At 51.4% G+C, this 14,468-nt stretch overlaps 7 protein-coding genes across 7 annotated transcripts; 1 reads left to right on the top strand and 6 right to left on the bottom strand.

The window, feature by feature from the left end:
• Positions 1-230: 230 nt before the first annotated feature.
• Positions 231-724, bottom strand: N7459_001957 (uncharacterized protein; the record flags this gene model as incomplete). The annotated part of the gene is made up of 4 exons (XM_056941142.1): positions 231-300; positions 400-470; positions 533-607; positions 716-724. 4 exons carry the CDS (start codon positions 722-724, stop codon positions 231-233), a joined length of 225 nt encoding a protein of 74 aa, XP_056802997.1.
• A 538-nt stretch (positions 725-1,262) lies between these two features.
• N7459_001956 (opsin family protein) lies at positions 1,263-2,186 on the bottom strand (the record flags this gene model as incomplete). Its single annotated transcript, XM_056941141.1, has 2 exons — positions 1,263-1,988; positions 2,061-2,186. The coding sequence occupies 2 exons, from the start codon at positions 2,184-2,186 to the stop codon at positions 1,263-1,265; spliced, it is 852 nt and encodes a 283-aa protein (XP_056802996.1).
• A 752-nt stretch (positions 2,187-2,938) lies between these two features.
• N7459_001955 (Zn(II)2Cys6 transcription factor) lies at positions 2,939-4,874 on the bottom strand (the record flags this gene model as incomplete). The annotated part of the gene is made up of 4 exons (XM_056941140.1): positions 2,939-3,172; positions 3,226-3,726; positions 3,800-4,319; positions 4,390-4,874. The coding sequence occupies 4 exons, from the start codon at positions 4,872-4,874 to the stop codon at positions 2,939-2,941; spliced, it is 1,740 nt and encodes a 579-aa protein (XP_056802995.1).
• Positions 4,875-5,262: 388 nt separating this feature from the next.
• Positions 5,263-6,504, top strand: N7459_001954 (FAD-dependent oxidoreductase; the record flags this gene model as incomplete). Its single annotated transcript, XM_056941139.1, has 1 exon — positions 5,263-6,504. One exon carries the CDS (start codon positions 5,263-5,265, stop codon positions 6,502-6,504), a length of 1,242 nt encoding a protein of 413 aa, XP_056802994.1.
• A 179-nt stretch (positions 6,505-6,683) lies between these two features.
• N7459_001953 (uncharacterized protein) lies at positions 6,684-7,882 on the bottom strand (the record flags this gene model as incomplete). The annotated part of the gene is made up of 3 exons (XM_056941138.1): positions 6,684-6,868; positions 6,923-7,426; positions 7,495-7,882. 3 exons carry the CDS (start codon positions 7,880-7,882, stop codon positions 6,684-6,686), a joined length of 1,077 nt encoding a protein of 358 aa, XP_056802993.1.
• A 963-nt stretch (positions 7,883-8,845) lies between these two features.
• N7459_001952 (uncharacterized protein) lies at positions 8,846-10,606 on the bottom strand (the record flags this gene model as incomplete). Its single annotated transcript, XM_056941137.1, has 4 exons — positions 8,846-9,408; positions 9,458-9,711; positions 9,762-9,971; positions 10,029-10,606. 4 exons carry the CDS (start codon positions 10,604-10,606, stop codon positions 8,846-8,848), a joined length of 1,605 nt encoding a protein of 534 aa, XP_056802992.1.
• A 651-nt stretch (positions 10,607-11,257) lies between these two features.
• On the bottom strand, positions 11,258-13,396 carry N7459_001951 (MDR family MFS transporter; the record flags this gene model as incomplete). Its single annotated transcript, XM_056941136.1, has 7 exons — positions 11,258-11,629; positions 11,690-11,850; positions 11,907-12,410; positions 12,471-12,542; positions 12,600-12,623; positions 12,674-12,848; positions 12,902-13,396. The coding sequence occupies 7 exons, from the start codon at positions 13,394-13,396 to the stop codon at positions 11,258-11,260; spliced, it is 1,803 nt and encodes a 600-aa protein (XP_056802991.1).
• Between the last annotated feature and the right edge of the window lie 1,072 nt (positions 13,397-14,468).

The raw sequence follows: 14,468 nt of genomic DNA, 5'->3' as shown, positions 1-14,468 counted from the left end.
TCCGCTGTCACCAGTCCACCCAAATACAATTGATACGTCAAATGAGAAGCAGAAGGCAATCTTTCATTTATTCATCCTAAGCAGAGACTTGGTCGTTCGTTCATGTCGTATGTGGAAGTAATAGATGGCGCTGGTGATGATCGCTCCTAGAGTGGCTGTGCAACATCCTGCTCATAAAGCCCAGGCTGGGCTCAGAGTCCTGAGGGAATGGCGCATTAAGAGCACCAGAATCACGCACCAACACCCGGGAAACAGTCCGGAAGGCCCTTCTTGTGCTTATTAGAAGCATGCTCAAGGAGACTACCACCCCGAAAAGGCCATGTCAGCAAGGAAACACAGGGCACGAAAGCAGAAGCACCGCGACAGCACAGATGTACAAAATCAAGTAGTCACACGTACGCAGGCGCCTTGGTGGTCTGGAGGAAAGTCTGCTTGCAGACCTGGCACTGGATGTTCATAGCCCTTTCATTCTAGACAGACCGATCTCGTGTGAGCGATAAAAGCCGCTCCCCAGGGCGTGAGCGCGACGTACGGATTTGATCTGCGACTTGGCGACCTTGGACTTGTCCTTGTCGGCGCGTTCGCGCTTCTGGTTGGCCTTGGCTCCCTGTAGAATCTCATCAGTTCACCTGGATGTTAGCTGGCGGCGTGTGGATGGGAGGCGAGAGCAACAGCCCATGCGCATCACCATGCCGCACGCCAGGATTGACCTTACGTTGCCCATGGTTGCGATATCAGCGAGATGCGAAAGGGAGAAAATTTGCTCCGCGTGGGATCCCAATGGGGCAGGCTGCTGAGTCAGCAAATGCGGTGGTCCAATGAGATGCGTGGGAATTCTACATTGCTATAGTTATAGTTGGTGCTTGCTACAGGCTATTCTCACAGCTGAGGGCATCCAAGTATTTGATTTGATTTTTCCAAGGTTCCAAGGTTATCATTTCCATACATTAGTGATAGAAAAAACAGCCACAGACACATCTACAATTATATGCGTAAATATCTTCCCAGCTGGAAATTTAGACCAACCCCTATCTATAGAAAGAGAGGAATTTGGAATAAATGAAAATAGGTGTGAAACCGCATATGACTCCATCCAAGAATGAAAGACTTTCTAGGTGGTAATGAGCCTGGGTGACCCAAGATTCCCCAGAATACTACTGCCGTAAATCGCAATAGAAAACAAACCAGCCAAAGACATAGACTTCCCATGTATATGTAAAGGAAAGTTGGACTTGGAGGTACACAGTCCATCTCCAAGCCATCTAGCTAGCAGAGACAACACTGGCAGAAGCCTCAGCTTCCTTAAGCATACCAGAACTCTCTCTGCTGGGCCGACTGTCACTGAACGCAATGCTCAGCTTGCGGTAGTCCCAGTTGCGCGCAAAGAACAAGATGCCAAAGGTGAGCACAGGCACCATAAGAACATCCAGGACCCCAAAGAAGATAAACCCGCCAGTAACGCCAATCACATTGCCGCCATCCGTCAGGCCGAAGGCGACAGGGTAGAGCACCCACAGCACATTCAGCCACACGGAGAGGACGATGTAGTCACGCTCAATGCCGAGGAGAGCGGCAGCCTCGCGACTCTCGTTGATGGTGCTCATGGCGAGGATGAGCCATGCCAGCGTTCCAAAGGCGAAGAAACCCCACTTGTAGCTGGAGGTGGTGTAGGCGGCGACCAGGTAAGTGACAACCCAGAAACACGCGAGGGCGATGTTGCAGATGATTGTGGTCCATGAGACACCGGAGATTAGACCAAGGCCCAGAGCGAGTGAAGGGAACGCAACAGCCCAGTTGATGTATTTGGCGTAGAACATCTGGCGGATGACTCCGTTTCCGAGATGATCGACTTCTTTTACAGCATCCCAGCCGAGATCCGACGCTTGTGCGTAGTAGGTGGTGGCGCCGACGAGAAGGACAAAGGTGAAGAGGTAGTGAAAGACTCGGTCGCTTTCTTTTGCCGCGAAGGAGAGTGATAGGAGACCAATCTGGGAGTTGTGCGTCAGTAAGTCTCGCTGATAGAGCGTGCATAGCGGGTGATTATCCCGGCCAAAACCCACAAAAGACATCACATAGATTGCTGTGATAGCCCAAAGCCAGTCGGATCCATGCACCGAGAGGGCCTCATCAACCCCGGTGACGGGGTTGGCATGAAGTACATCGTTGGCTCGTTCGAGAAGACTCATGATGGCGAGCACTGGAGATCACTCTCGTTTGATATGTGGTCAAAAATATACAGTATAGGAAAGTATGGAATGAGAATGTGGGACGAGAGGTGAGAATCTCTAGCAAGAACGGGCAGCAGATCTCTTATATGCGTGGCATCACGGCCACTATCCCCCCGACGAGCGATAATAACGGCGGTACAAATCTAGGCCTTTGCTCATAGCGTGCAAAAGATCCTGCAGTGTAGAGACTCGGTGTCTTTTTTACACAAAGCTCTCGGATTAACCGATCAACGCAATTGCTGCATCATCCTATGTAGTAGAGCTGCTCGGAGTAAAGTTATCTTGCTCTATCTCCCTTTTAGCCGACGCAATATTTGCATGTGCAGATCGACTCTCTGCTTATAAAGTCGATGATATAGGCCTCGAGAGCAATATTTGCCCCGAGTATGACTATTCCTGGGTTCAAAGTCGGGATTGGAGCGCACTCGGAGAATTGTTTTTGGTGGTGGAGTGTGCCTTGCACAATATCTATTCCTCCGAGAGATTTTCGAAGGAGATCAGAGGTGTAAATTTGTCCATGCAAGCCTGAAGCCTTTCTGGGCCATGGAGACCCCTGCGCGCCGTTGAGCATCACATCCTGTACGGATTATACGGGCCATTATGACCCCTCTAATGCGGATCGTGTAATGAACAAGTCAACCAAAACATTGGTGTCAAGATAGGAAGTGGATAATTCTAATTCATCTCTAAGCGAAAGCCCCGGGTTTGATCTACAAGTTCGCCGCGCTTCCCTGGTTAGTATGTCGGAGGAGCTCAGCGGTCTTTGCTATACATGAACGAGGGAGGAGATCCAAGTAACTCCTCTCGGGGTTGTTGACGTTTTTGAGCTCACGCAAGATGGAGAATAGTCCCTGGAGGCGCAACTGAAATGCTTCACCGTTGTGGATCTTGGTATAAAGAAACTCAGCGCACAGAAATAGCGGAATAGGCATCAATGGGTGAATCTCAACAGTTGTCAACTGCGTAGCTCTTTTGTCCGAGTATGACTAGGACTTACCTTGGAAGAAGGTAGCTCGCGTAACGTGGTGGCGAGATGAATAATAGCCGCCGAGGCCTCCAATGCTTGGTTCTCATAGTTGGCAATTTCAATGCTCTCTTGTAACGGATCCACGGGGATCTCGGCTGACTCAATCATGGCTTTGCAGAAATAGACCACAGTCGCTTGACCCAGGATATTGGCAAACAGTAGCAAAGGATCAGAGGCCTCCGTGGGCGATGGGTAGTACTGTAATAGGACTTGAAGTCTAGTCGTGAGGAGACTCTTCAGCCAGCGACGCTGCTCTGCCAAATCCAGCACCACGTCGCCGTAAGCTTTGGATATGTGATATCGCTGGATCTGGAGCAGGCTGCGCCCGCAGATCGTAGCCAGAATCAGGCATTCGTTGAAAGAGGACCGCACATTCAGAGTAGGCTCGGTCATCGCCTCGGATAGAAAAGGACCGAGCTCATGACGTCCGCTCTGGAAGGCGGCATCTGGCGCTGGTAGCCTGGTGCAAATCTGCGAGGCACGAGTCAGTCGTCAATCCTCGAAGAGTCTTGGCTTCTCGAGGAAGCCCGATTGCATCTCCTACCACATGCTCATTCAAAGTAATTGGCCAGTCGTCGCGCATGCTAATGACGTGATCAAGAAAGTAGGCCATCCAGAACACTCGGCGTCTCTCCTCGACCTCAATGAAATCACCACACTGAGGGGAGGACGGTCCCCCTTTGTCGACCGGGCTGTCAATGGCATGATAGCGCATTGCTTGAACCAATCGAAAGGCCCGACCTGCGCTCATCCACGCTTTTCGGTGGTACGTCCGCATTGATTCGAAGGAAACCAGAAGCACAGAGGCCTGGGCAAGTTCGGTACTAAAACTGCTGTGCTCATCGGCTTCCAGACTAAGGTTTTCTAGCATCTGTTTTGTCTCTTGGTAAAGCGGCTCGATGTATTCGCGAAACTGAGTAGATAGCAATGATGCCAGCGTCCACATGGCATATTGCAAGCATCTCTGGGCTGCTGTCTTGGTGCTGGCTTTGGACCATGACAGGTACCGTCGTTGATGAAGAATGGGTATTGACTGGTGTACGCGGTCCAAGTATAGTTGATCGCTAAGAAAAAGGTGTCAGTCAATATGCATTGCCAGCGCTCAGATTGGCGGTGGGTGAGTTTAGTCCGTACAGTTCAGCGTGTAGGATAGGCGTGGGAGGAAGATGGGAGTTGAAGGCAGGCAACGTCGGCACAAAACCACTTGACAGAAAAACTTCACGTTCTGGACCGGATGGCGCAGTGGAATGAGGAATCCATAGCTCTGTCGCTTCAATCGCCGCGTTCTCTTCGATCTCCACGGAGGATACTGAGGGCGTCGGTGCATTGCCACCTCGCACATTGCCAGTGAAGTCATTTGGTCGCTGGTGAGCTGCGAGGCGTCCGTCTAGCATCGCCTCCAGATGCAACACGCGATTCTTCAGGGCCTTGAGGTGGCCTTTCTTGGGCCCGCGAACCCCACGCTGTGTGATCTCGCATACAACGCCCGTCTCGCGACAGACCCGGCACTGCGGTTGCTGCCCATCGCAGCGCAGCTTGCGTCGTCGGCACTCATCGCACGCTTGACGACCTCGTGGAATTGGCTGCGGCATCGCATCTGTTTCGCTGTTGCGAGGCATGAGGCAGAAGTGGGAAGTTGTTGGAGTGAAACTTGCGTCGCTCGACAAGGCGGAAGCCGGCGGAAAGAGTGGTTGTCCACGTCTCGTCGAGACACTCGTTCTCTCTCCTGGCGCCACTTGCGACCAGATCGACGCAGTCCTGCGGCATTCCCGATTAATTATAGCCCCTCGGGGGCTGCGATGGGGCCGTATCAGAGCGGATGATTAGAACGGCGTTGCATGGCTGAATTAGAAACTCCGAGGCTGGAATTGTTTCTCCGAGCAGCACATATCTCCGATCTACAAGCAGCTGCAGCCAAATGCTCCCAGATAACAGAGCAAGCAATCCATTCCACATACTCATGTCCTGGTGAATTCTTTCTGCAAGGTCGGGCTTTTCTTCTTCAACATGGATACTCACCCGGGTCAATATCTTGCAGGCAAACGCATCGTCGTGGCAGGCGGCAGTTTCGCCGGGCTCGCCTTTGTGATTACTCTATTTCAGCTATGGAATCCATCGCTGGACCCTCCGGAGGTCGTCGTGGTCGAGCAGGACAGTCGCGAAGAATCTATGCACAAAGACCCGTACGTGTTGTGCATCAACGGGGGCGGCAAAGACGAAGGGCTCGTCGCATTGCAGCAAATGGGCTTGCTCGAGGAAACTCGCGCCTCCTCGACTCTCAACGGCGGCGACATCTGGGTCTGGAGCGATGACTGGAAGAAACTATCAGCCATCAACCCGACACCATATGGTAACCTGCCAGCAGCCACTATGCGTATCCGGCGCCACGACCTCAAGCGGATCCTGGTGGAGAAAGCCGAGCAGAGCAGGGCAACGTGGAAATGGGGATCGACTTGCTCTGCTGGAGAGTGCCTTTCGAATGGCCAGATTCGAGTCAACATCATCGAGGACAGAAATGAAAGCACGACCGCATACGATTGTGATCTCCTCGTTGCGGCAGATGGGGCGAACAGTGCCATTCGATCCTGCTTCCGGCCCCAGGATATGAAATTGGAATATACCGGTGCAACCCAGATCGGTGGAATCTCGCGTCTTCCCAATGGACTTCCTCAGCCGGTGCACGAGGACTATGGCCTGCAAATGTCATCGGGGGAAGGAGTCTGCTGCATCTACAATCCCTTCGATAACGAGACCATGGCCTGGGCGCTAAGTCGCATGGAACCAGAAAGAGAAGCAAAGAGTGGTGACTTCACGCCAGAGGAGTTCTCGGCCCTCATAGCTGAAGCCCTCAAGACCGGATGCATGTTTCAAGAGCCCTTCAAAACTATCGTGGAGGCGACAGACCCTACCTCTGCATTCATTCGACCCGCGAAGGAGAAGCCGGCCTTTCGACATTCCAAAGACCTGCGAGGTGTCGTGTTCATCGGCGATGCCAACCATGTTCTCAGCCCGTATGAGTTTGTGGGAGCCAATCTAGCCCTCAAGGACGGCTGGGACCTGGCAGAGCAGATCTGCCGCAATGTCTCCATGGACGCATGGGTCGCTGCATACGACCGGCTCAGCATTCCACGTCTACAGAGCGTTTATGATTTCTCCCATACACGGATTGGATTTGGCCATTCCACGGGGCTCAAATGGATGTTCTACAAGCACGGTATGGCTCTTCAGAGGGCGTTCGGAAAGGTATAGGTTCTTGAAAGGGCTTCTGCTTGACTGGAATGGTGCGAGCGGAGAGCGACCCTGTTCGCCATATCGGCGATATCAAATCATCAAGGCATGTTTTAGTAGTGTGTATACAGAGAAAACAATCCTCAGAACCATCGCAGTTTGCACGAATCAACCTCTCCTCGAGAATCGGCGAATGCCGCTCAGAGCACATTTTCCGACCATCCTTGAGGATACCAATTATGCTTTTTGAGCAAAGCACCCACTGAGAAAAGCACGTAGGTCTCTGCATTTTCGATGGTCTGCGCCTTGGTACACGGGTCTTTGGCGAGAGCCAGGCAAGCCATCCATCGGTATACAGCCTTGCCATCCCGCTGTATATCGACGACTGCGAAGAGTCAGTGGGATCTTGCTCGATTGATACAACGGCAATCAGACCTACCCGTAGTAGTAAACATATGCATGGCTTCATGGAGGAGGATATATCCCAAGGGCAAGTAGTTATCAAGCAACGCATACTCTGGAAGATTGGCCGACAGTTCCTCGGCTCGCTTGAGGGACATATAACCCCAGGTCACATCACACAACAGCACTAAGCTTGCATTGTGATACGTGATGGCTCTCAACCCTCTCTCTTGACACGGCGTTGCCACCGAGGAGGGGAGAGACCGTTGATGATCGTCGACAGCCGCCGCGAGAGCCGCCGTGTCGAGAGGATACACGCCCTTTTCGCCTTCCTTCTCCGTCGAAAACTGCGGCCAGAAAAACCAATCCGAGTCCTTGTTCTCAAGCCACGGCAGGGCCTTCTTGTCGGAGATCTTCTCGTTGGCCGGCGTCAACCCCAGATCCCCCAGGGTCTTCACGCGTCGGACGCCGCCGTCTCCGCATGCCAGTCTCCAGGAAGAGCCTGTGCTCTTCAGTCCGTACTGCACGGCTTCAAAATTTTCTAGAAGACGCAAAAGGTAGAGTCAGCAAGACTGAGTTCACTGGGTCGCCGGCCTCGCCACCTCTCACCTAAAGCGTCGCGCAGTCTTTGCCTGTCATCGTCGTCATCAATCGAGAGCGTGTCGGAGTCCTGGTTGTCGCTATATTTCGCCCCGAACATCGCGTAGAGCATGTTTGCCAGATTCTCGTGCTCTTGGTTGAATGTTGCACCACCACCCCCGAAGAGATTGAGCACAGAAGTGGCATTGTCCACGAGCTGGCCGGCTTCCCGGAGAAGCCGGTCGACAGGCCTGTCTGCACAGGATCCCGGCTCGTCATCGGAGACCATTTTGAAGAGGTCGGCGGCTTTCAGGGTTAAAGGATTACGATCGGGGTCTGATTCCACCAGGGCCCCTCCGACGAGGAGAAGCCCAAGGCTAGATGCCGTCAGGAGTGGTCGAAGGGCAGAGATGCGCATAGTCGGAGGGTGAGTGTGGTTCGCGCGGTCTGGAAGCCCTCAAGATGCAGCCAGGATGGACAGCTCCATGTTCTTTATTGATCCCGATTCGGTTGCCCCATGCGCTATGTGCTTCAATCATCTCCAGTGGGAGATTGACTGACTCGCCAGCAGGTTTCACACTTGTATGGATTATTTTGTGCAAGGCTCTCCCACTACGGGGCAATGCTGTAGCAACTTGGCCATGTACCTACATGTCTACTATGCCTAGATTAAATCTTCCACAGGTTGAACATGACTGGTGTTGTCTCCTGTAGATGACGAGGGTGTGAATTAAGGACACTGGTATTGGCTATAATCATCCGATCTTCAAAGGAATTCCTTTTCTCTTGCATGAAGTACACGCTAACGAGTCAGTAGGTCCGGGGCACAAAACTCGGCCCCAACACCAAGCCACGATGGAGACCTGGCTGAGATCATGTTGCACTACCGCTATGATAAATATGATAAGGAAAGGCATGTATTATCCAACGAGTGTCATTCTTCCATGTGGGCAGCGGTGGATCATATTCGAGGCTAAATTAGAGCGACTCGTCCGAAATGCACAGCAATCTGTGGATCTGCTTGGAGCCGCACTGGTGGAAGAGAGAGATGATCAGAACGAGCTGATCATTTCAAGATACAATATGGTATGTAGTTTCATATGCGAAGCCGAGTGAGATCTTGTTGACGCAACTTCAGTAATACCCCAGAGCAGACCGGTCGTTTAGTTAACAATCAGGGCACTCATCGCCCCCAGTCCCGACTCGCACACATCCTGCGAGTCATGGCAGGAGATGTCACAACCGACAGTCAACATCCAGCAATGAATGGTACACGATTTCATGCATGTATCGGGCAGTGGGGCCCTTTCTAAGGATTTGGGGTCTTTGCTACCCAGTCAAGAATGTCTGATCCGATCGCCTGGATATGCCTCAAAATGCTTCAGAATGTCGACGTGAGAAGATCCATGAACCAATCATTATCGAGAAAATCATCAGCAAGGGGGTCTGGAAGGCCGATCTCCCCGACGTCGTATGAAGGCGACATGATCGAAGACGTCGATGGAGCAACTCCCAGTTTCCCTTCCCATTCCACACGGAGAGAGCGAAACGCGTTCGCCGAGCGCGTAAAGACATCGCCCTCAGGAGCCCCCTGGTTATCTAGACCAGCAACGAGCGAGGCTTGCTCCAGATTATGGATCAGACGATTTATGACCATGATTGGATGTGCCGTGTCCTGCACATGCTGCTTGTCCCAGCCTGGACTGTCCAAAGTGGCCAGCCGGTAAAGGGTTGTCAAACACCGGACGGACTGGGAGAGGATAGAGAATGGGAATCCCACGTAGTCTGCCAATGGAACTGCGAAGACCACATCTGACCACGCCGTGATGGCCTCGAGTCCCCGTCTCAGAGAATTGTGTTGCAGGGCTATCAATGGTCCAGAGTGGAGAGATGCTTGCGAAAGCGCGATCTCGAGTTTGATGCTATGGAAATGCAAATATAGAACTGTTACGGTCAGCACAGTAGCCAATCTTCGGAGGTTCAACCAGCTCACTATTCTTGGAGGAATTGTCCAGGGATACGCTCATTTCCTCTAGCTTTGAGGCCATGACCGCCACATCGCTCTCTCCGTCGTTGCCAATGTCTGGAGTTGCCCGGCAGCCTTTTTCCGCAATGAGTTGCAACCGCACGAGTTGTACCAGAATCTGATCCCCGAGACATTCCTTCTCTTGGTCTAGCACCTGAAGGCACTCTTCGAGATGGGGTGTCCAGCGAAGGGCATCGATCCGTTGCAAGAAGGATGATATTCTGGTCAAAGTTAACGACGTGTTCTCGTGCAGGATTCCCGCGGACCGTACATGGATGTCGTCAAAAAGCACCCCAGCACAGCTCTACGTTCCTCTATTGTCCGCGGTGTCGATGGCCTCGCGCACTTTTTGAATATTGAACTCGGGAGTGCCGGGGCTTCCTCGGGAACTGGTCTGTTCAGACCCAGGTCAAACACCAACGATACTGCAAGTTGGGTGAATAAGGCCAAGAACGGCTTGCTGTGGACTTTGTAATTTGCCCTAGCGGTGTCTCATTAGTAGGCCATTCTGCGCATCAATCTGTGACATTTCCCATACCACCCGACAAAGGCTAGTAGCCCCAGAAGAAGATCAATGCTTTTCTCTGATTGCATCACCATCTGCTCTGCCACCACCTGCTTGATCTTATCTCCCAGTACTTGCTGCTGTGCTGTTGATCTGCAGCTGATTGCCATTATAGCAAGCCACAAAAATGGCTTTTCTTGTCGAAGGTCCTGTGCAGTCGTCGTGGGAGGAATATAGACGAACGGGAAATATCGAGCCTTCGTAGTCCTGAACTGCGTGAGACATTCCTCGGCTTCAAAGGACAAGGGAACATCTGGATGATGAAAGTCTGTCGACGTGACGGGCTTAGGTACGAATGACGAGTGCTCAAGTCGACGACCTCCCTTCTGGTGGTCCAGATGTGAAATGGCTTCAATATGAGGGTTGCTGGAATGGTTCGTCTTGGCCGGGCTTGGGTAGGCTGGTTGATCCACGGCTATAAGGCCGGCGTAGTTTGACATCCCCATGCCCGGCTCAGCTTCTGTTCTCATCATCGATACCAGAGAATCGATCTTCTCCTCGAGACGGGATACTCTCGATGAAGCCGTCCTCTTGGCCACGCGCCGGCGCATTGTCCTCGCTGGATGACACTCTCTGTTCGCCTTGTGACATCTGATACTGTGAGTCGTGTGGCCATTTATCTCATCAGATCTAGCATACCTCTCACATCGCTCACCGATTTGACGCATAATACACTTGCGTTTGGACTGGACACAGCTGGCGCAGGACTGGCCATACGGGACTGGAATGCCAGCGGGAGCTATGGCGCGACAGTCCATCTTGGCGACTCGTGTGGACGATACCGAGATAGCTTGCGACAGATCGCTCTCGCCAGGGCGATGAGCAGAAGACGTGTGCACACCTGAGGGTTGCGATGGGAATTGCTAAGCAGTGCTCTCCGCGTGTCAGATCGGCGCTAGACAGCCTTAACTCCGACGTGGCTGATATGACACCATCGCGCCAATCAGAGATCGAGAGTTCGTGGAAGAGAGTGATTATATCGGGTTGTTCTCCATTTGAATGATACTTTCACAACTATGCGTGGTTTGGCTTCAATGCTATGTTTTCCTCAAGGGCAAATCCAGTCCAGTTCTATTACATTCTAACCCATTTCACATCCTTTATACCGGAGCCATGATCTAGACTCTCTCTATACCATACTTTCTACCTCTCGCTCTGTGCCAAAAGTGCTGTCTGCTGTCTCTTCTTCCCGATCCCCAAATCTACGCCTGTGAGACGGGGGCTTTTTTCCTGATATCCTTCCACCCCATCGCCAACGAGAAGAAAAAGCAACCCGTCGCCATCCCTGCAGTCAGGTAGAATACGCGATCGACGCTCTTGGCGTAGGCAATTACCACATTTGCCAGCTCTGCCGCAGAAACTTGCGATCGAAGTCCAGTTGCGCCGGCGTCGATCACGGTCTCGGGCTTCACAGATGGTGCATACTCAGGCAAGAGGGTCTTGAGACTGTTGGTGAAAATCGTATCCGAGAGACTCAGAAAAAGCGCTCCGGCAAAAGTCTGGCTGAAGACGACCAAGGCAGTGGCAATGGGGATCTGGGGAGGGGGCATGGCATTTTGCACGGCAACAATCGGCTATATTGAACGTCAGCATGTGAAGCAGGTTGGGACGGATGTTGGAGGACGACGCTATACCATCTGTAAGCCCAGACCACGAGCAACACCAAGAAGGATCTGGTATCCAATCCATTTCCCGGTCGACGTGTGCGGAGCCAATGTCGACAAGAGACCATTGGAGACGGACATCAGAGCTGCGCTCCCGGCGATGATAGGTAGATAGTAGCCCACTCTCTCGACTAGAAGAACCACATGTTAGACTTGCTATCTTTGGGTATAAATGGGTCTCGCTTACCGAGTTTTCCAGAAATCAACGCTGCAAATAGCTGGCCCAAAACACTCGGCAGGATATAAACACCGCTCAGCGTCGGCGTTGCACCGCGGACGCCTTGGAAATAAATAGGGAGGTAGTAGGAGGCGCAGAACATTTGACCCATCAGAAGACCGTAGGTGAGACAGCTCGACCACACAATCCGCTTGCGAACTATGGAGAAGGGGATGATCGCTGCATCGCCTTGGTAGTAATCCCACACCAGGAACACGATGAATGTAGCGCCTGCTCCGCAAAAGAGTCCGATAACCTGAGAACTGTGCCAAGCGTACTGATTGCCACCATACTCCAAAGCGAGAAGGAGCTGAATAGCAGATGGAGCAAATAGAGCGAATCCGACCAGGTCAAGTTTTCCAGGGAGGGACTTGATGGCCGTGAAAAACTTGGGCTTGGTGATCTGCTCCGGGACGTGAAGAAAGCAGAGCATGATCGCCACCAGGCCACCGACAGGAAGATTGATCCAGAAGCCTATGTTAATCCCAGATGTCAGAAACCTGAACTTGACTAGATAGAAAGATTGAGACTAACACCATCGCCAGGTGGCGTATTCGGTCAATGCTCCTCCAATCAACGGCCCGGCCGCCAATCCAAGCTGCGAGACTACAAAACGTCAGCATCTGTCCAATCATATAGACATCTACATAAGCTCCTACGTACTTCCCATGACAATGCCAAGCATACCTGCGAGTCTGTCAGGTATTTACTTTCATAATATTCACATGGAAACTTACTTGGCCTCCTCTCCATCGGCACACAGCCAGCAATAATCGTGAATGCACCGTTGATGATGCCGGATGTTCCTATTCCAGCAATTGCTCTTCCAACAATAAACATCTTTGACGATGTGGCCACAGCACAGATGAGCGAGCCCAGTTCAAAAATGGCGAAGAAGCCCATAAATGTCCACTAGAGATACAGTCAATTCAAGCTGGATCAAACACTCAGATCTCTGGGAGGACTCGCCTTGGTATCAAGATTGAGGTAGAATCTTCCGGTAAGTGGCTGGAGCGATGCACTGCAGAGTTGTTAGTCTCTATCGCGACCATAGGGCGAAACGGCGAAACGTACCTTGCGAGTTGGTAGGCGCTGCCGTACCATCCTATATCGGGGAGCGAATGAAACTCGCTGGTGATTCGTGGGATTGCCTGAGTTGTCATTAGCGAGCCATAGATATCTAGTCCGAATGCAGGCATACTCACTGTGACAACAATCGACGTGTCCAACAGCATGAGTAGCGTGACCAGAGTAATCGCTGTTATGATGATGGCAAGTTTGACGCCAGTAATCCATTCATGCTTCTCGGGGGTATGAGAAGTATTTTGGGCAGTAATTGGCTCATCTTTGGTCTTTTCCTTAAGCACGTTCGACGAAGTCGAAGCAACTTCTTTTCTTTCTTGATTTGGGTCATGAGGAACCCTAGCGTTCATTGGGGAAGGGGGCTCTGACGCTGTCATTTTGTCAAGGCCACTGACAACAACTAGGGAATAAGATTTCAAGAATATCCCAGAACAACGCCGGCGGCTCCGCTGGAATGCTGTTTTGTTATGCAGGCCTATACACTAGGCTTAGCGTGCACTCACTTGTGCGAAACGCCGCAAGGGATATTATCTGAGAATGAACTTGCACTTTTTTCTTCTTTCTATTTTCTCAGAAACCAGCTGGTCTTTTAAATATCAATGGTTTATCCTTCCCTAAGATTTATAAGGGATGCGGATTTGGGCGAAATCCGCAAGGCCGAACTCCGCTAGTTTGCGGACTCGGTGATGTTTATACTTGGCCCCAATGGCTCATTGATCTCGGCTTGACACAGCCCGAGAAAGCGGTAAGAATTATCTTTTTAAATTCAATATGTGCTAGAATCCAAGACATCTGGTCTCTGTTTCCTAAGTGACTGTTGTGAATGCGCCGGGAGCTCGGTATGCAAGGGGTCTTATCTTGGGGTCTGATTACAAGCAAATCGGGAACGTGTTTCGATCAAGGCCTATTTGGGTGTTGAATATATGCAATATATTGCACAATGCGCTGGTTGAAAGAGCAATGCAGCTTTCATAGCGAGAGAAACTACCTCAGGTTGCAGACAGTCGCCCCAGCCACGTAAATAGCTTATGCTCGAGACCATTACTTCTTGTCTCCTCTTTTATCATATAACCTTATCTTTCTTTCTCTATAAATGGTCACGTTCTCTCATTCGTCCTTTTTGTCTTATAAGGTGCGTTTTGCCTCATAGACTAAACCAGTCTCCGCTAAAATCATCAGCGGTATTCGCTTCAAACTAAATATGATATGTACCCATTAGTTTAATCGTTTCAGGTCTTCAACATCGGCCACACTCATACTTTTCTGGAGATGTTCACACCCTCCTCCTCAGCAGCTGCGACGACAGACTTTGTTGCTCGAATGTGTGCCATGCGGTGTTTGACTGACGGAGAATAGAATTTGGTATAAATGAAGACGACTGCATCTGTACCGGGAAGTCGGTAGAATGAATACTTCATCGGGCCAAGAGAAATGTATGTGACCACTGAG

The sequence above is a fragment of the Penicillium hispanicum genome (genome assembly GCF_028827665.1).
Source record: "Penicillium hispanicum strain IBT 35686 chromosome Unknown utg000002l_segment0_segment0, whole genome shotgun sequence".
NCBI lineage: Eukaryota > Fungi > Ascomycota > Eurotiomycetes > Eurotiales > Aspergillaceae > Penicillium > Penicillium hispanicum.
The sequence above is the reverse complement of the archived record's forward strand: the minus strand, read 5'-3'. Positions and strand labels throughout refer to the sequence as shown.